The 21,119-nt window shown below is 47.2% G+C and overlaps 1 protein-coding gene across 1 annotated transcript in view; it reads left to right on the top strand.

Annotated features, from left to right (window-relative positions):
* ASTN2 (astrotactin 2) overlaps positions 1 to 20,909 on the top strand; it is a 440,720-nt gene extending 419,811 nt beyond the window's left edge. The window contains 3 exon segments of the mRNA XM_075579436.1: positions 7,606 to 7,706; positions 9,259 to 9,442; positions 20,167 to 20,909. Coding sequence (XP_075435551.1) covers positions 7,606 to 7,706; positions 9,259 to 9,442; positions 20,167 to 20,404 — 523 coding nt within the window. The 3' untranslated portion in view covers positions 20,405 to 20,909.
* Positions 20,910 to 21,119: the final 210 nt, after the last annotated feature.

Raw genomic sequence — 21,119 nt, 5'->3', positions numbered from 1 at the left:
TCAAGGTTTACAGAGAAATGTTTCCAGTCTCTGATATCTGGGGCTCCCACACAGCCCGGGGGCTGCTGGGCCAAGCAGCTGCTGTTGTTTTAACATTTACCCAAGGGGGTCTCCAGTTGATCTCAGGTTGAAGCCCTTTCGCTTGCAAGGGCTGCAGGTATCCTTGGGGTCTGTAGATGAAGCCTTGGGTGGCAGCATCGGGTCCTGACTGCTGCGTGTCCTTGGGAAGAAGGGGGAGAGGTTCATTACAACATCACACACAAAGCATCCCCCACAGATACACCAGGGGGATTTATAAGCCTCCCTGCGGTGTCACATTGTGTTTATTATACTTTTGCCAGGTTAGGCTGGAATTTCACTCGGAGACCATTTCAATCACATTTTATCTTGGTGAAACACACACACACAAACGAGAAACTCATGCTCCGTGGTGTACAAAGTTTGAATACACAATAGGTTTATTTAAAAAAATTAATCTATAGAACTTTTAATTAAAGCTCTGTCCAGTGATACTTCTCTTTAGCTCCATACAAAGCAATAGTTTTGTATGTGTGTGTATATATATATATATATATATATATATATATATATATATATATATATATATGCAAATATAACTGTATGCTCATCTGCATGTCTTAGGCAGGTCTGCAACCCCGCCTTTCCCCATCATCACCCAGCATACAGCACTTCCACTGCAGCAAAGGATTCTGGGAAATGACATGCAAATGAGCACACAGTGTCACTTTTTGCCTCAATAACCATTTTTAACATGGTTCCCTATAGGCTTAAGCTTGCTGCATGTATATATACATACAAAACTATTGCTTTGTATGGAGCATTTTTATCAACAACATGAATATATATGTTGCTGATAAAAATGCCACGTGTGAGCGCATTCACATTCTCAGACAGGTCTGCTACCCCGCCTTTCCCCATTATCTCTTAGCTTACAGTGCTTCCACTGCTCCCAGGGATTCTGGGAAATGACATGCAAATGAGCACACAGAATTGCTAGGTATGTGTTCACGGCTTTGCACCATTACAGAGGTTGTACCTTCAGACATATGAAAGTATTTTGAATGCATTGTTTCAATATGCAATGTTTTACAATCTTTCTCTAATATATCTCATAATGTTTGTGGACACCTGCAATGCTTATTCCCTTTGCTTTTTGTGCCTAAAAGTAATTATGATGCCATAGTTGGCCAGGGCAATAAGCATGTACACAATTATTTGATAAGCCACTTTCCTGGCTTGGGACAATTTGCTTTGTCAGCAATATGACATGCTCTGCTGTTATCTTTAAATAGAAAGGATACTAAAGAAAAACAATCCCATTGTTCAGAATGAGAACTCTGAAGCCAGTGCTGTGTATCAGAGCCCAGGCCAAGGGATGGGAACCCCAGTTTTGCTGGTGGAGAAGAGGTCAAAATCATGTCACTATGCTTTGCACAATCAGGGCTCTCGTAGGCCTAAACTGTCCAGGACATGGCTCCGCTCCTGCGTGTGTGTGATCGCCGGCGGTGACGGCTTCCCCCACCTTTCTACCATCACATAGCCGTTTTTAAGGACATTTGTTTCCATCCCACTAATCCCTGTGACGTTTTAATGTCACCTACTCTGTCCACCGGAATCCAGAGAACTGTGCACCTTCTTCTGCTCATCTTATAATGGGGATTGTAGAGTCTTCTAGGTGTGCGTCTGTAGCAGGCAGAATGTCTTGTATATAATGTATACCTTGTTCATTTATGTAACTGTATTTGTAACCATGTATTATTTGTCTTAACTCTGTGCCCAGGACATACTTGAAAACGAGAGGTAACTCTCAATGTATTACTGCCTGGTAAAATATTTTATAAATAAATAAAATAAATAAATAATAACACAATACGTGCAACAGACATAAGATCAGGCAATAGGAAAGGAAATCCCTGCCCCGGAGAGCTTACAATCTAAGTGGTATGCTGGGAGAGTTACAGAGACAGCAGGTGAGGGAATAAGTGCAGTAGATGGCAGTGCTTGGCCACAATGGTTGAAGGGGCGACTGTGGGTGTGGGGCAGTAGCTAGGAATTCGGGCTATTGAAATACTTCATTTAAAAGTTGAGTTTTAAGGTTTAACTTCAAGGTGCTTGGTGTATACGGAGTGTGAGGGAGTTCCACAGGTAAGGGTCAGTGAGGGGAGAAGGTTTAAGGCGAGAGAGCTGGAGAGGTGAAAGGGGTGGAGAGGAGACAGTTATGGGTAGAGCGCAGGAGACCAGCAGGGGAATAACGAGAGATCAGAGCTGATATGTAGGAAGGAGAAGATGAGTGGAGATCCTTAAAGGTAAGGAGGAGAACTTTGTAAGTTATCCGAAATTTAATGGCAAGCCATGAGTGGGATTTAAGGAGATGAGCAGGGACTAGTGGGAGAAAGTGAATTGATTCTAGCAGCAGAATTTGGGCGGGAGAGGATAAGGGCGTGCTTTAGTGTTTTTGAAGTTGATTGACCAAGGAAAGAGCGGCTCTTGGCAAGATTACAGAGTAAGAAGCAAAGAAATGTAGCCATGCCGTGACTGGAGAAGGAAAGGGAAGAATCAAAGGTCACTCATAAGCAACGTGCTTTGGTGCCAGGATAGATGGTAGTACTTTGTTACTATGATGGAAAAAGGGGGGATATTCGGCCAGATTTAGGGGGGGGGGCATATGAGGAGCTCAGTTTTAGACATTTTAAGTTTAAGGCGGCAGAACACCATCCCTGAGCATATAGCTGGGAGGCAATCAGAGTCTAGAGACTGGATTGCAGGAGCGAGGGTTGTGGTGGGTACATATAGCTGCGTATTATCTGCATAGCGATGATATGGGAGATGCGGTTCTATTTCTGTGAGATGTTCTCTCTGTAAGCTAGCCATGAGACTTGGTACAATAGATTGTAAGTACATCTTGGAGGGATCTCCCTACATTTTAATGGTAGTGTGTTACCTTGTTAATATGCAGTGCACGTAATCCACTACCTCTCCCCCTACTCTCCTCTCTCTTACTTTACTTCCCTCTCTCTCCCCCTCCCTCCTTGGTCATCAGGACTCGCTCTTTCCTCCTCTCTCGGCTCCCACACACTATTGTTTTTCTGCTTTGTCAGTGCACTCTTCTCCTCTCTGTTTTCCATCGCTTTGCACCTCTCTCTCTGGCTTCACCTCTCCTCCTGCCATCCACACTCTCCTCCTCCTCCTCTCTCCCTCTCTCTATCCCTGCATTCTCCCCCTTGTCCTGACCTGACCTGGCACTTGCACATACAGTACAAAGCCCCCTGGGACCTGCCTCTGACTCTAGCTCAGTCTGCGATCCCACCACCACGCTGTGTGTGCTCCGGATGAAATCTGAGGAGGAACATTGAGTTTAGGAGGCCTCTCTCGGCAAACACTGCCAGGAGGAAATATTTCTGTTGGCAGAAAGCTCCAGATAGTGAAAATGAATGGATATGGAATCTGTGGGGGGTGGCAGCCTAGTACTCAGGAAAGGTTTGCATCATGGGATAGGAACTAGAAGGGAACCCTCTTGGTCTTACAGCACTAGGTCCACATTATATATCCTTGTGTTTCTCCAATGTCTTCATTACACAGGGGTGCTCATCAACTCCAGCCCACAAGACCCCCCTCCCAACAGGTCTGGGCGAAGATTGAGCCACCTGTGCTGAAGCAGAGATATCCTGAAAACCTGACCTGTGGGGGGAGGGGCAGGGCTTGAGGACTGGAGTTGTTGAGAACCCTGCAGTACTGCATCATATTTGCGTTATCGCACGTTTTGGCATCATCTTTAAAAATAGGAATGCCATGTATGTAGCATGACCACGGGTATCCGTGTGCCACGGTGACTGCTTTATGAATTCTTTTTCTGACAGTTTTCTGTTGGTTTCCAGTATTCTACACGGAGGCCAATAATTGACCGTTTTCTGACCAGCGCAGTGTAAGGAACAGAAGCCAACAAGATCATACTTTCATTGTTCGTCCCAATTTAGACTTGGAGCTACTTCCTGAAAGAAACATATTTGGATGACTTGGCATGACCGTGCCCCTAAGGCTGAGTCTACGGTGAAGCTGAATGGGTGCGTGTGATCAGCGAACATTGCGACAATGTGTTGGTCCAGAGTGCGCCCATGCCCATGAGCGTTCCCCGGTGCTCAGCTTGAAGAGACAAACTCCTTTGAATTTTTAGCGCGTCACGTGAGAGGTTCACCCAATGAGGGCGCAGCAGCTCTGTGACATGACCGACACGCCCCCCCCCCTCCCTCCCCATGCGCACAACAACAAATTTTAAGTTGCCAGGAATCACCCCTGCTTATTCAGCGCCTGACGTCACGGCGCTCGAGCACGCTCGCTATCACCCTGGACGAGGCCCAAGCAAGGTGAATAATCCAGTTCTAGCTAGAAATGCTGCCGTTTCCTCCTCTTCTAATGTGTTCTAACATTGTGCACGGTTACGGGTAACTCTCCCAGCTCCTGCCCCTTCTGCAAATCCTCCAGCTCTGAAATCACTTAAACCTCCAGCAAATAAAACTATCACTTTCACCTGTCTCAGACAGGTCTGCATTTCTGCCTTTCCCCATTATCTCTTAGCATACAACGCTTCCACTGCAGCCAGGGATTCTGGGTAATGATATGCAAATGAGCATACAATGTCACCTTTTGCTTCAAATCCATTTTAATATGATACCCTATAAGCTTATGCCTGCCACATTACACAGCCTTTCAGCACAGCCTGGGTTAAAGAAGTGCAGAGCAGTAACCCTACTCACAGACAGCCTTTTCAACCATTTGGGTTTCATCAGTGTGATGCTGGTTATACTGGCTCTGTCATTTGAAGCTGCACATTATGTAAGTTATGGTGAGTAAAAAAAAGTGACACAAACCCTCCCCTTATACGCCCAACAACTTCTTAGTAAGCCAAAATAAGGCTTAATTTAATATGTTTCCCTTTTCCTCCCTTTTTAAAAAAAAATAAAGGCTCTTGGGGTACTTTTCACAAGGACTCATTCGCCTTTTTAAGACTGCGGCACCCAAAGCAGTGGCCGATGCGGTATTAAAGCTTTGTTCTCATTGCTACCTCAATGAACATTACGGTGTAGCCCGAGCCTTGTAAGAGTGTCCCCGCAAATCACTGCGCTGTAAAGAACTGCAACACAGCTAATCCACGCAACGAGTAAAATTCAATATAAAGTGTTCATAAAATAATGCATATATAGTTTTCTTTTAGAATAAATAATAGACCCTGGGACGAGTGCTGTTTCTAGGAAGGATTCCTTCCTTCGTGGACATAGTTATAGAAGGGATCTAGAAGACCACCCTCGTGGTGCAGTAATATTTAATCATACTTGGGTTTAAATAAAAGAAAAATGTGCACTCCCAAACATAAGTGAAGAATCAGGAATATCCAACGGGGAAGAGATTTGTGATGAAATATTACTACTCCGTGAGGATGGAGCGTGCTCTTCTATCTTCTAGATTCGTTGTAAAGAATTGCTTGAAAAAGGGTTATGAAGGCATTACCTGTAGTAAACATGAGAAGCCTGCCAAGTGCTTGGGTGAGTGTTCATTGTTATTGGTATACTAGGAGAGCAAGATGACTGTGTGTTGATCCTTGCGGTGTTTTCCCACTGGCTCCCGGCAGGTTGGTTGAAAGCTGATGCAAGCAAAGTCTGCCAGAGTCTGTACTACACCCCCAGAGAGAAGACTTCTTCATAGTAATGTATCGGCTGGGAGACTCTCCTTGAGCGTCTCCTCGGTATTTGCTTTGGAAGAGCAGTCGCAGTCTCTGCTGTTTGTACTATTGTGGCCCTGTCATAGGGATGAATTGGATACTTTGAGCTGGATTTGTTTTTGTGAACGCTATACATGTATAGGTGTTTCCCGGACATGTTACATTAACACGGGCTTTGGTAATGGTACACGTGTGTGGATGTTACAAGCTAACATGGGGTTTGTTAATTATATACATATATGTGAATCATGGGATTATGCCTGCTTATCATGGACATGAGTCACTAATGTATGTTGTGGAATTTACAATGCACATACATGTAATATTGCATGGGGAGGGTTTGGACATGGGTTCTAGTAATGGTATATACACGTGTGTGTGTGCATCATGCAAATGTATGGCTTTATTACAGTGGGTTAAGGTTAAACATGTATCATGGGTTCAACGTAGGTTTTGGTAATGAACTTGTCTTGTGTTTCTCTTGTGAATGAACTGAAGGTCTGTCCATGTGGTTTGGTAATGGTCCACATGTTTGCCATGAGGATTTCTTTGCTCAACACACCGCCCATCATATCGCATGTTCACATCAGCGTGGGGAGTTGGTTCGTCCTCCCGCGAATGTAACTTGTGATACACATCTGGTTTCTCTCATCTCTGAGAAGAGGCTTCCTTTAAAGGAATGCTAGGTCCCCAAAGACTCGTCAAACTTCAGAGGAACCTGTTTTCTTGCTGTTATGATATATCTGGCCCATATCATCTTCTCCATGTCATTGTTTATCTGGATCATTACATAGTGTGTACAGCACACAAAGGGAGCCCAAGCAAAGTGCAGTGTACACTACACTCAGTATATACTCGGGCAGTGGCACGCATCACAAGCAGAGAATAAAGATACAAAATTAAACACATAGATTACAAAGACAAAGTAGAGACAACTATTACAAAGTTTGTGACATGAGATATATACGACAGCTACAACAGGTAAGGGGTACACACAACATACAAATCAAGAATTTACACAGGTAACACACATGCAGTCTGTACACCGTTAAGACGGATACAGTTAAGACACACGCAGTCTGTAAACAGGTAAGATACACACACACACAGTCTACACGGGTATTACATACACGCAGTCTGTACAGAGGTAAGACATGCAGTCTTTAAACAGGTAAGAAACACAAGCAGTCTGTACACGGGTAAGATACACACACACACAGTCTACACAGGTATTACATACAGGCAGTCTGTACAGAGGTAAGACACGCAGTCAGTATATGGGCAAGACACATACATGTTGTCTGTACACAAGTAAAACACGCAGTCGGTATATGGGTAAGACACACACACAGTCTGTATATGGGTAAGGCACATACAGTACACACAGTCTGTACACGGGTAAGACACACATGCAGTCTGTATATGGGTAAGACTCACACACACACAGTCTGTATATGGGTAAGGCACATACACACAGTCTGTACACGGGTAAGACACATATGCAGCCTGTATATGGGTAAGACACGCAGTCTGTACAAGAAAACATAATTCCCCATTTCTGAAAGCTTTCTAGTCAAACCAGGGCGGTAAAAGGTTAAACAAAGATAAATGATTCTCTGTATAAAGGTTAGTGTACCAGTGTTCACTTTGTGCTGTATGTGAGAGGGCAGTATGTACGTAGTGTGTTTGTACAAGTACACACACTTAACAGAGTGTTTGAATAGGTGTGGGGAGGGGAGTGTACAGTGTGAGCCAGACCCAGTGATGTTTCATGAGTAATGATCCTTTCCATCTCCCTGTGATGTCTTCCCAGCAAAAGTGCTCTAGAAATGCCAGGCACGAACTGTCCTGAAATGTTTTCTGCTCTGCAGGTTCACCCTTTATGCTGTTGATACCCATGGCCGACATTCAGCACCAAGCTCTGTCACCCTGCGTACAGCATGCCCGCTGGTGGACGATAGCAAGGCAGAAGGTACGTGCCCCCACTTGGGCAACTCCGAAGTGCCCCAAACTTCAAATGAAACATACGTTCTCCCTGCCCTGAAGAGCTTGCGATCTAAATGGTGCGTAGGAATGCAGGAATAAGAGGTGTAAGTGCCATGATTAGGTTCACACATAAGACCCCAATCACTTATTTTGAAGAAGTCCATGTGGGTGCCGTGTATGTAACCGGGCTCCAGTGGGATCATCTGTGACCCGAGGCACCTGAGGCTTCATTTCCATGAGCGTCCCGACCCACAAACACATCCAGGTTACTGTGCCTACCAGTACCGGCACACTACAGTACTGCTGCACAGGAAGCCCCCAGGGTCTGCATTGGGAAGTATTGGCACGCTTTATGGTCAGGGCGGTTTATGAGATGGGACGGTGCTTGGCGGACACTGTGTGGATGTGTGCCGACCATATGCAGCCTGAGCGTGCATGCGAGAGAAATACATGCAGCTACATACAGGTGTAGCCAGACTTCGCGTCCCGGAGCCGCAACAAATATACAACAAAATATAGAAGGTAAAAGTCACGGGGCGTATAGGAGGTCCATACTTCTGTATGGGACCTCCCGCTGTGTTACTCCCTGCTCCCGGGGGATACATATCTTTCCATGCCCGCGGGGACAGTAAGTCTGGCTGCATCTGTGTACAATTAAGCATAAGAGCATCAAATATGAGTGTAAGCGAAAGGGAACCCCTGCCTTAAAGGAACCCCTGCCTTAAAGGAACCCCTGCCTTAAAGGAACCCCTGCCTAAAGGGAACCCCTGCCTAAAAGGAACCCCTGTCTAAAAGGAACCCCTGCCTAAAGGGAACCCCTGTCTTAAAAGGAACCCCTACCTAAAGGGAACCCCTGCCTAAAAGGGAACCCCTGTCTTAAAAGGAACCCCTGCCTTAAAGGGAACCCCTGCCTAAAGGGAACCCCTGCCTTAAAGGAACCCCTGCCTAAAGGGAACCCCTGCCTAAAGGGAACCCCTGCTTAAAAGGAACCCCTGCCTAAAGGGAACCCCTGTCTTAAAGGGAACCCCTGCCTAAAGGGAACCCCTGCCTAAAGGGAACCCCTGTCTTAAAGGGAACCCCTGTCTTAAAGGGAACCCCTGCCTAAAGGGAACCCCTGCCTAAAGGGAACCCCTGCCTAAAAGGGAACCCCTGTCTTAAAAGGAACCCCTGTCCTAAAGGGAACCCCTGCCTAAAGGGAATTCCTGCCTAAAGGGAACTCCTGCCTAAAGGGAACCCCTGCCTAAAGGGAACCCCTGCCTTAAAGGAACCCCTGCCTAAAGGGAACCCCTGCCTAAAGGGAACCCCTGCCTAAAGGGAACCCCTGTCTTAAAAGGAACCCCTGCCTAAAGGGAGCCCCTGCCCTTCCCTGCTGGTAAAGAGAACATTTTCCCATTCCCAGTGGGGCGTGTGATTATATTGTGATATCTATGTAAGACTTGCTCCTGTGTCCGCGTGTATCTTTCTGACTCACCTATCCCTCAAACCTGTGAGTGACTTACCTGGGAGAAATAACCGGCAGCCGAAACCTTCCTTCCCAGAAATAGCCGACAGAATCTACAACCTGTACAACGGCTACACGAGCGGCAAGGAGCAGCAGACGGCTTACAACACCCTGATGGAAGTGCCAGCCAGCATGCTCCTCCGTGTCCAGCACCACTACAACGCCCACTACGAGAAGTTTGGCGACTTTGTGTGGCGCAGCGAGGACGAGCTGGGACCCCGGTAAGGAACCATTGTTATTGTAGGGCAGCAGTGGCCAACGCCTGTGCTGAAGCAGGGATCTCCCATAAAACCTAACATGGTGGCTTTTGAGGACTGGAGTTGACCACTCCTGATGTAGGGGCTGGGTCTCCTAGGACCAGAGGGACCTAATGGCACTGGCATGTTTCATTGATTTTTAGGGGATTGAGACCACATTTCCACCCTCTTCGTGTTGGGGCCCCCTTCCCGTTACCTAGCTTTTGCTCCATGGAACTACCCCGTTAACGTGGCAGTTTTGAAACTCGCAAGAGGAAAAGCGCTGATCCTGCCCATTTAAATCTCAATCACATTTTCCTGGGCTGTACTACCTTCAAGACCAGCCTTTCTGCCGCTGTTGTCAATAGAGACCCCATGCAGGCGGCAGTGTGGCACACGGCAAGCAAACAGTATGCCCTTCTGTGCTCCGTGTGCCATCTCTCCGAGTCCCTTATTCAACACGCTTCCCCGAGCCAGGGAAGAGCTCCACACCATTCAGATACAAGACTGACATCTTCCCCAACACAGGGAAGTGGCTTCACATCATATTGGATAAGGCCCGGTGGTCTTCTCGCATTCAGCTTGTCTCTTCCTTTCATGTGTTGCCGGTGAACATGTAATTTCCTGTAGGTGGACACGTACTTATCCATCTCATAATATCAGCGCAGAACATGCGTCTTGCTGACATGCGGCGGCCTAAAGGGTAAGGGCACAGCCTCTGAGGTGATCCAGGTTCAAACCCCCGCGTCAGCTCTTCTGATGACCTTGGGCGAGTCACTTTATCGCACATTAGATTGTCAGCTCTGCAGGGCAGTGCTGTAGAATTCCATACACACTGTCAGCAGGACACAAGACGAATATTTTCATTTGCCAAAGCCGTGCTCCTGGTGCGAAAGCCGCGTGCATTTGGAAACAGTGTGTGTTTTTCAGTCCGCATTACGGGTCTGTCTGCGGGTGACAAAGGGAAGAGGGGGATCTGTATGCGTGTGAGGGACAGAGAGGGTGTGACGTGACATGCCACGGAGCAGAGGAATCACTAACCTCCTGCTGCTGTTGGTATACACAGTGCTGATGCCTTTCTCACAGTGCTGGGACCAGAACTTCCCATTACACAGCAGTCAGTCCTTGTCAGGCCTGATGGAACCATTTTTGAGCCATAAATCTTTCCCCTGTGACTGGCCCTCCCCCAGAGGGGACCTTGGTTGTAATTTCTTTGATAGCTCATTAACCTCTGACATCCAGCCACTGTCTGCCCCTTTCCTTGACGAGCTTTGCAGTCATTTCCCTTTTAACTGCTATAAATCATCAGGTTTTATTCCTCCCTGTTTGCTGCTTTGTGGACATGAGGAAAAGCTGGAAAGTTATGAGCTGGGTTTGCTTAGGCTGTCCTGTGTCTACCGCAGGTTTTACTGGGCACATCTCTGGAGACATAGGTCTCCGAGGTTTGTGTTATTCAGTATAGAGGCACAGGACATAGGACTAAGGTTGGTGTTATTCAGTATAGAGGCACAGGACTGAGGTTGGTGTTATTCAGTATAGAGGCACAGGACATAGGACTGAGGTTGGTGTTATTCAGTATAGAGGCACAGGACATAGGACTAAGGTTGGTGTTATTCAGTATAGAGGCACAGGACTGAGGTTGGTGTTATTCAGTATAGAGGCACAGGACAGGACTCTGAGGTTGGTGTTATTCAGTATAGAGGCACAGGACATAGGACTAAGGTTGGTGTTATTCAGTATAGAGGCACAGGACTGAGGTTGGTGTTATTCAGTATAGAGGCACAGGACAGGACTCCGAGGTTCGTGTTATTCAGTATAGAGGCACAGGACATAGGACTAAGGTTGGTGTTATTCAGTATAGAGGCACAGGACATAGGACTCTGAGGTTTGTGTTATTCAGTATAGAGGCACAGGCCATGTCTCTGAGGTTGGTGTAATTCAGTATAGAGGCACAGGACATACGACTGAGGTTGGTGTTATTCAGTATAGAGGCACAGGACATAAGACTGAGGATGGTGTTATTCAGTATAGAGGCACAGGACATAGGACTGATGTTGGTGTTATTCAGTATAGAGGCACAGGACATAAGACTGAGGTTGGGGTTGTGCAGTATAGAGACATAGGACTGAGGTTGGTTTTATTCAGTATAGAGGCACAGGACAGGACTCTGAGGTTGGTGTTATTCAGTATAGAGACACAGGACATAGGAATGAGGTTGGTGTTATTCAGTATAGAGGCACAGGACATAGGACTCTGAGGTTGGTGTTATTCAGTATAGAGGCACAGGACATAGGACTCTGAGGTTGGTGTTATTCAGTATAGAGGCACAGGACATAGGACTGAGGTTGGTGTTATTCAGTATAGAGGCACAGGACAGAACTCTGAGGTTGGTGTTATTCAGTATAGAGGCACAGGACATACGACTGAGGTTGGTGTTATTCAGTATAGAGGCACAGGACATAAGACTGAGGTTGGTGTTATGCAGTATAGAGGCACAGGACATAGGACTGATGTTGGTGTTATTCAGTATAGAGGCACAGGACATAAGACTGAGGTTGGTGTTGCGCAGTATAGAGACATAGGACTGAGGTTGGTTTTATTCAGTATAGAGGCACAGGACAGGACTCTGAGGTTGGTGTTATTCAGTATAGAGGCACAGGACATCGGTCTGAGGTTGGTGTTATTCAGTATGGAGGCACAGGACAGGTCTCTGAGGTTGGTGTTATTCAGTATAGAGGCACAGGACATAGGACTGAGGTTGGTGTTATTCAGTATAGAGGCACAGGACATAAGACTGAGGTTGGTGTTATTCAGTATAGAGGCACAGGACAGGTCTCTGAGGTTGGTGTTATTCAGTATAGAGGCACAGGACATAGGACTAAGGTTGGTGTTATTCAGTATAGAGGCACAGGACATAAGACTGAGGTTGGTGTTATTCAGTATAGAGGCACAGGACATAAGACTGAGGTTGGTGTTATTCAGTATAGAGGCACAGGACATAGGACTAAGGTTGGTGTTATTCAGTATAGAGGCACAGGACATAGGGCTGAGGTTGGTGTTATTCAGTATAGAGGCACAGGACAGGTCTCTGAGGTTGGTGTTATTCAGTATAGAGGCACAGGACATAGGACTAAGGTTGGTGTTATTCAGTATAGAGGCACAGGACATAGGACTGAGATTGGTGTTATTCAGTATAGAGGCACAGGATATAGGTCTGAGGTTGGTGTTATTCAGTATAGAGGCACAGGAGAGGACTCAGGTTGGTGTTATTCAGTTTAGAGGCACAGGATATAGGACTGAGGTTGGTGTTATTCAGTATAGAAGCACAGGACATAGGACTGAGGTTGGTGTTATTCAGTATAGAGACATAGGTCTGAGGTTGGTGTTATTCAGTATAGAGGCACAGAATATAGGACTGAGGTTGGTGTTATTCAGTATAGAGACATAGGACTGAGGTTGGTGTTATTCAGTATAGAGACATAGGTCTGAGGTTGGTGTTATTCAGTATAGAGACATAGGTCTGAGGTTGGTGTTATTCAGTATAGAGGCACAGGATATAGGACTGAGGTTGGTGTTATTCAGTATAGAGGCACAGGATATAGGTCTGAGGTTGGTGTTATTCACTATAGAGGCAGAGGACAGGACTCTGAGGTTGGTGTTATTCAGTATAGAGACACATGACTGAGGTTGGTGTTATTCAGTATAGAGGCACAGGACATAGGTCTGAGGTTGGGGTTATTCAGTATAGAGGCACAGGACATAAGACTGAGGTTGGTGTTATTCAGTATAGAGACATAGGACTGAGGTTGGTGTTATTCAGTATAGAGGCACAGGACATAGGTCTGAGGTTGGTGTTATTCAGTATAGAGGCACAGGACAGGACTCTGAGGTTGGTGTTATTCAGTATAGAGACATAGGACTGAGGTTGGTGTTATTCAGTATAGAGACATAGGACTGAGTTTGGTGTTATTCAGTATAGAGGCACAGGACATAGGTCTGAGGTTGGTGTTATTCAGTATAGAGGCACAAGACAGGACTCTGAGGTTGGTGTTATTCAGTATAGAGACATAGGACTGAGGTTGGTGTTATTCAGTATAGAGACATAGGACTGAGGTTGGTGTTATTCAGTATAGAGACATAGGACTGAGGTTGGTGTTATTCAGTATAGAGGCACAGGACAGGTCTCTGAGGTTGGTGTTATTCAGTATAGAGGCACAGGACATAGGTCTGAGGTTTGTGTTATTCAGGCTAGAGACATAGGACTACGGTTGGTGGTATTCAGTATAGAGGCACAGGACATAGGACTGAGGTTGGTGTTATTCAGTATAGAGGCAAAGGAAATGTCTCTGAGGTTGGTGTTATTCAGTATAGAGGCACAGGATATAGGGCTCTGAGGTTGGTGTTATTCAGTATAGGGGCACAGGACATAGGTCTCTGAGGTTGGTGTTATTCAGTATAGAGGAACAGGATAGGACTCTGAGTTTGGTGTTATTCAGTATAGAGGCACAGGACATAGGGCTCTGAGGTTGATGTTATTCAGTATAGAGGCACAGGACATAGGACTGAGGTTGGTGTTATTCAGTATAGAGGCACAGGACAGGACTTTGAGGTTGGTGTTATTCAGTATAGAGGCACAGGACATAGGGCTCTGAGGTTGGTGTTATACAATATAGAGGCACAGGACATAGATCTCTGAGGTTGGCGTTATTCAGTATAGAGGTATAGGACTGAGGTTGGTGTTATTCAGTATAGAGGCACAGGACATAGGTCTGAGGTTGGTGTTATTCAGTATAGAGGCACAGGACATAGGTCTGAGGTTGGTGTTATTCAGTATAGAGGCACAGGACAGGACTCTGAGGTTGGTGTTATTCAGTATAGAGACATAGGACTGAGGTTGGTGTTATTCAGTATAGAGACATAGGACTGAGTTTGGTGTTATTCAGTATAGAGGCACAGGACATAGGTCTGAGGTTGGTGTTATTCAGTATAGAGGCACAGGACAGGACTCTGAGGTTGGTGTTATTCAGTATAGAGACATAGGACTGAGGTTGGTGTTATTCAGTATAGAGACATAGGACTGAGGTTGGTGTTATTCAGTATAGAGACATAGGACTGAGGTTGGTGTTATTCAGTATAGAGGCACAGGACAGGTCTCTGAGGTTGGTGTTATTCAGTATAGAGGCACAGGACATAGGTCTGAGGTTTGTGTTATTCAGGCTAGAGACATAGGACTACGGTTGGTGGTATTCAGTATAGAGGCACAGGACATAGGACTGAGGTTGGTGTTATTCAGTATAGAGGCAAAGGAAATGTCTCTGAGGTTGGTATTATTCAGTATAGAGGCACAGGATATAGGGCTCTGAGGTTGGTGTTATTCAGTATAGGGGCACAGGACATAGGTCTCTGAGGTTGGTGTTATTCAGTATAGAGGCACAGGACATAGGGCTCTGAGGTTGATGTTATTCAGTATAGAGGCACAGGACATAGGACTGAGGTTGGTGTTATTCAGTATAGAGGCACAGGACAGGACTTTGAGGTTGGTGTTATTCAGTATAGAGGCACAGGACATAGGGCTCTGAGGTTGGTGTTATACAATATAGAGGCACAGGACATAGATCTCTGAGGTTGGCGTTATTCAGTATAGAGGTATAGGACTGAGGTTGGTGTTATTCAGTATAGAGGCACAGGACATAGGTCTGAGGTTGGTGTTATTCAGTATAGAGGCACAGGACATAGGTCTGAGGTTGGTGTTATTCAGTATAGAGGCACAGGACATAGGACTCTGAGGTTAATGTTATTCAGTATAGAGGCACAGGACATAGGTCTGAGGTTGGTGTTATTCAGTATAGAGGCACAGGACATAGGACTGAGGTTGGTGTTATTCAGTATAGAGGCACAGGCCATAGGTCTGAGGTTGGTGTTATTCAGTATAGGGGCACAGGACATAAGACTGAGGTTGGTGTTGTGCAGTATAGAGGCACAGGACATAGGACTGAGGTTGGTGTTGTGCAGTATAGAGGCACAGGACAGGACTCTGAGGTTGGTGTTATTCAGTATAGGGGCACAGGACATAGGACTGAGGTTGGTGTTATTCAGTATAGAGGCACAGGACATAGGTCTGAGGTTGGTGTTATTCAGTATAGGGGCACAGGACATAGGTCTGAGGTTGGTGTTATTCAGTATAGGGGCACAGGACAGGTAGGTAATCAGAACCCGGATGACATCATGTGACACAGTGTAGTGATGCCGGCTCCTGAGACGATGATGTAATTGAGTTTGGTTTGACAAGGTTCTGCAGTTTGAACCCTAAAGTGACCTCCCTTGAAGCATGGAGGTAATCCGAAGCCTCCTGGGTGCTGACCTTCTGCGTGTCTCTATGGGTTCATGTATAATAGATGTCATTTGCAGGGTAAGAAGCAGTTAACTGTTTTTTGGGTTAGCTCCTTAGAGAAGCTGCTGGTAGTGCTCAGCTCCCCGCGCCTGCGCCGCCGCCTCCGCCGATCCCGCATACATCATTCATGTGGCTATTTATAGTGGCTGTTGTCATAGGGCAGGCGGCCAACTCCAGTCCTCAACAGCCACCAACAGGTCAGGGTTTCAGGATCTCCCTGCTTCAGCACAGGTGGTGCAGTCGAAAACTGAGCCACTGATTGAGCCACCTGTGCTGAAGTAGGAATATCCTGAAACCCTGACCTGTTGGTGGCCCTTGAGGACTGTTGTTGGCCGTCCCTGTCATTTGTAAACTGTGCGCAGGTTAGCACGTGGTGCGCGGGTTAGTACGTGGTGTGTGGGTTAGCACGTGGTGCGCGGGTTAGCACGTGGTGTGTGGGTTAGCACGTGGTGCGCGGGTTAGTACGTGGTGTGTGTGTTAGTACGTGGTGCGCGGGTTAGTACGTGGTGTGTGGGTTAGTACGTGGTGCGCGGGTTAGTACGTGGTGCGCGGGTTAGTACGTGGTGTGTGGGTTAGCACGTGGTGCGCGGGTTAGCACGTGGTGCGCCGGTTAGTACGTGGTGTGTGTGTTAGTACGTGGTGCGCGGGTTAGTACGTGGTGTGTGGGTTAGCACGTGGTGCGCGGGTTAGTACGTGGTGTGTGTGTTAGTACGTGGTGCGCGGGTTAGTACGTGGTGTGTGGGTTAGTACGTGGTGCGCGGGTTAGTACGTGGTGCGCGGGTTAGTACGTGGTGTGTGGGTTAGCACGTGGTGCGCGGGTTAGTACGTGGTGTGTGGGTTAGTACGTGGTGCGCGGGTTAGTACGTGGTGTGTGGGTTAGCACGTGGTGCGCGGGTTAGTACGTGGTGTGTGGGTTAGCACGTGGTGCGCGGTTTAGTACGTGGTGTGCGGGTTAGCACATGGTGCGCGGTTTAGTACGTGGTGTGTGGGTTAGCACGTGGTGTGTGGGTTAGCACGTGGTGCACGGTTTAGTACGTGGTGTGTGGGTTAGCACGTGGTGCGCGGGTTAGTACATGATGTGCGGGTTAGTACGTGGTGCGTGGGTTAGTACATGATGTGCGGGTTAGTACGTGGTGCGCGGGTTAGTACGTGATGCGCAGGATTGCATGTGGTGCGTGGGTTAGCACGTGATGCGCTAGTTGGTACGGGTTAGTACGTGGTGTGCGGATTAGTACGTGGTGCGCGGGTGGTGCGCGGGTTAGCATGTGGTGCGCTAGTTAGTACGGGTTAGCACGTGGTACGTGGGTTAGCACGTGGTACATGGGTTAGCACGTGGTGCACGAAGTTAGCACGTAGTGCAAGGGTTAGCAGGTGGTGCAAGGGTTAGTACGGGTTAGCACGTGGTGCAAGGGTTAGTACGTGGTGCATGGGTTAGTACGGGTTAGCAAGTGGTGCGCGGGTTAGTATGTGGTATGTGTGTTAGCACGTGGAGCGCGGGTTAGTACGTGGTGTGTGGGTTAGCACGTGGTGCGCGGGTTAGTACGTGGTGTGTGGGTTAGCACATGGTGCGCGGGTTAGTACGTGGTGTGTGGGTTAGCACGTGGTGTGCGGTTTAGTACGTGGTGTGTGGGTTAGCACATGGTGCGCGGTTTAGTACGTGGTGTGTGGGTTAGCACGTGGTGTGTGGGTTAGCACGTGGTGCGCGGGTTAGTACATGATGTGCGGGTTAGTACGTGGTGTGCGGGTTAGTACGTGATGCGCAGGATTGCATGTGGTGCGTGGGTCAGCACGTGATGCGCTAGTTGGTACGGGTTAGTACGTGGTGTGCGGATTAGTACGTGGTGCGCGGGTGGTGCGTGGGTTAGCACGTGGTGCGCTAGTTAGTACGGGTTAGCACGTGGTACGTGGGTTAGCACGTGGTGCGCGGAGTTAGCACGTAGTGCAAGGGTTAGCACGTGGTGCAAGGGTTAGTACGGGTTAGCACATGGTGCAATGGTTAGCACGGGTTAGCACGTGGTGCGCGGGTTAGTACGTGGTGCACGGGTTAGTACGGGTTAGCAAGTGGTGCACGGGTTAGTACGGGTTAGCACGTGGTGCAAGGGTTAGTACGTGGTGCACGGGTTAGTACGGGTTAGCAAGTGGTGCGCGGGTAAGTATGTGGTGCCCCAGGTAGCACGTGGTGCACGGGTTAGAACGTGGTGCGCAGGTTAGCACGTGGCGCGGGTTAGTACGTGGTGCGCGGGTTAGTACGTGGTGCGCGGGTTAGCACGTGGCGCGGGTTAGTACGTGTGCGTGGCACGGAGTGGTTCATGCTTCTTCCTATGCATTGTGCAAGTCATTAGGAAGCACATTGGTAATGGGTTTTTACTGGTGTGCATTTGGGGTGAGCAGCTAAGTCCATGATACCAGAGATTGGTAACTGAGGGAAGTATATAAAGGGACTTCTGTATCAGAGCAAAAGTAGCGCATTTTCGATCCAAAGAGATGTATTGTATCAAAGTGAAAAACCCCTTTGATTTTGAATAGGATTTTTCTTTTAATATCTTGTGCAGTTTTATTTTACCCACAATTCCCCCGCTCTGCTCTTTTTTTTTTTTAATTTTATTTTTAAAGCATGTTCTTGTATAGCGCTGCTAGTTTTACATAGCGCTTTACAGAGACATTTTGCAGGCACAGGTCCCTGCCCCGTGGAGCTTACAATCTATGTTTTTGGTGCCTGAGGCACAGGGAGATAAAGTGACTTACCCAAGGTCACAAGGAGCCGACACCGGGAATTGAACCAGGCTCCCTTGCTTCACACCGCTCCTTCTCCCTAACTGTTGGGCTAACATTACATTTTAAGGTTCTTCACGTCCCCCCAGACTGCGGGATAAAAGGATGCACAGAAGGAGTGTTAGGGTGACTGGAATGATGTGGAAATTGTCGCCCCTTTAATAAGTTAGTTACAGATTGGAGATGATGTGAGAGATGTGTGTATTCTGTACATTCTCGTGTCACCTGTGTGTGGCAGCAGCAGTTACTCACAAGTATTTTCCTTTGGTCCAATTACTCAACTCGCCCCTGATGTTCTTGGGAGAACAGAAGGGTTTCGCTGTCTTCCCTTCTCCGTTTGTACTGTGTCCCTCCCCGTGTCTCTCTCACTGGCCAAGGCAGATTTGTGGTTCCCACCGTGTTTATGTTACCAGTGAAGGACTGATTGCCTGAGTCCTGCCCAGTAACCCTGTCAGTTAGTCTTCAGGACCCGAGCTCTGGCTAAGTACTAGGGTCTGGGAAACCTAACTGGCCGCTTCCATTTATTATTCTCAGCGAGGGAAAGTGTTTCCAGATGTTTGGGCTGAATGGGCTTTTCTTTGGGCTCATTTTCCTATCCCATCAGAGTGTGTTGGAAACAGTAACTCACAGTGGGGTGACTCTCTCTGCTTCCCACATGTACTCATTCCTCTGTCCTGCCATAACCACCTCATCCATGAATGGACGTGTGATCCCTAAAATGATGTAATAGTTCAAACCTTCACAGCCAGGTCACACCTATTCTGTTCCTTACATCTGGATCATTCCCTGGCAGTTATAATGCATACATTAGAGTCCCCAGAATCTGGATGCTATTAATGCTGCAGTGTTATGCCATTCACAATACTCTGATGTGTATGACAGCGTTGAACAGGGATTAACCTCTCCATGTGTAATATGGCACATGGTTCAAGAAGGATTGATGCCAATTCTCCCAGTCCTGTTATGAGTGACGTATAATCACCCTGAGGGTGGGACCATATGTACTAGACATAAGGCGCTTTCAAGCCGGGCTTACTAAATATGGCACATTGACGTGAATGGACTGTGTGGTGTATTCCAGCACAGAAGATGTCGGAGTAACACAGCTTAGAAAATATGGCACATTTACTTGAATGGCATCGCAAGGCGCCTACGAGCATGGAAGGCATCTTATAACGTAGCACTGCTTTGTAGATGTTCAAAGTTCCTTCCAATGCTTTGTAATATGCCCAATTGTAGCCTTCAATTTAACTAACATTTCGCCATGTACTGTATCTCTCAAGATCCATGTGTCCAGCTATGTTGCCCCTCCTTGTCCTTGGGGAGTGTATACAGAGAGCAATAGGAGGAATGTGGATCGGGTCACATATTATAATGGGGTGTATTATATTCTCCGCTTGGTAGTCACTTTTCCTTCGACAGAAAGCTGGGATAGTTGAGTTGGCGTCCAGTTCTTCTGGGGAGGGGAGCTCAGTCTGTGTGTTTAATGGCTCTTTGGAGAAGATTACAATACAAGTAATTAATTTGTATTTTTTCCCGTCTGTAGGAAAGCTCACCTGGTCCTCAGAAGACTAGAGAAAGTCAGTAGCCATTGCTCAGGCTTGCTCCGGAGCACACACATCCAGGGTCGGATAGACACAATGCCTTATCTCATCTGTCGTAGCGAGGACCTCCGCTCTCCAGGGATTGTTTGGTACAACATTCTGAAGGACAACAAGGTCACATGTGAAGAGAAGATGGTGCCCATGCCCCGTAATATGTATGGAGACTCAAAGGGCCGGTGAGTGTGGCCACAGGTATGCTCTGTGCTGAGGATGGGAGGAGAACTAAAGGTCATGCCAGGGTGAAGTCACAAGCAGCGAAGAGAATGCCAAAGGTCAGTTTGACTTTTATAACATACGTAGGTACAGACAAGGTGCTATGGAAACACCTTTCCATTTTTAAGAACCTTACTGAATGGAGGAAAACTCTCTTTTTAAAAAAAAAAAATCTTTTGTTACTAATCCCTGAACTGCACCATCCAAGGCCGGGCGAACCCCAGAAGAGTCAGCAGCCTGACCACGGCGAACGGACATTAAGAGAATGTGCTTTACCAGTTAGTGCCGGACAGGGCTGAGCGGGCTCCTCCAGCCGTGGACTTGCCCCAGACTAAATCTTTTATTTATTTTTCGAATGAGCGTGGAAGGAGGCAGGTGCCGGTGTTCTGCAGCAGCTCTCCTGCTCAGATCAGTGCGTGTAGACTGATACAAGACACTGACAAGTGTGTGCATTAAACATCTTCCTGCAGTACTGCGTGTTGTGTGTTCAGTGGGTGCTGCAGAGTTACAGTTTCGGACAGGGTGTTAAATGACTCCTCTTGTAAGACTTTGGACCCAATCATCGTACCAGCACACACTAGTCTCATAGCTCTTACAGCTGTTGTGTCCGAAATTTGTATTTATTTGATGGTCATTGGGAGGTCTCAGCGTGTGTGTCCATTTAAATCAGGTGTGGCCATCT

Source organism: Ascaphus truei, chromosome 21 (genome assembly GCF_040206685.1).
Source record: "Ascaphus truei isolate aAscTru1 chromosome 21, aAscTru1.hap1, whole genome shotgun sequence".
Classification (NCBI taxonomy): domain Eukaryota; kingdom Metazoa; phylum Chordata; class Amphibia; order Anura; family Ascaphidae; genus Ascaphus; species Ascaphus truei.
This window is presented reverse-complemented; position numbering and strand designations above follow the sequence as displayed.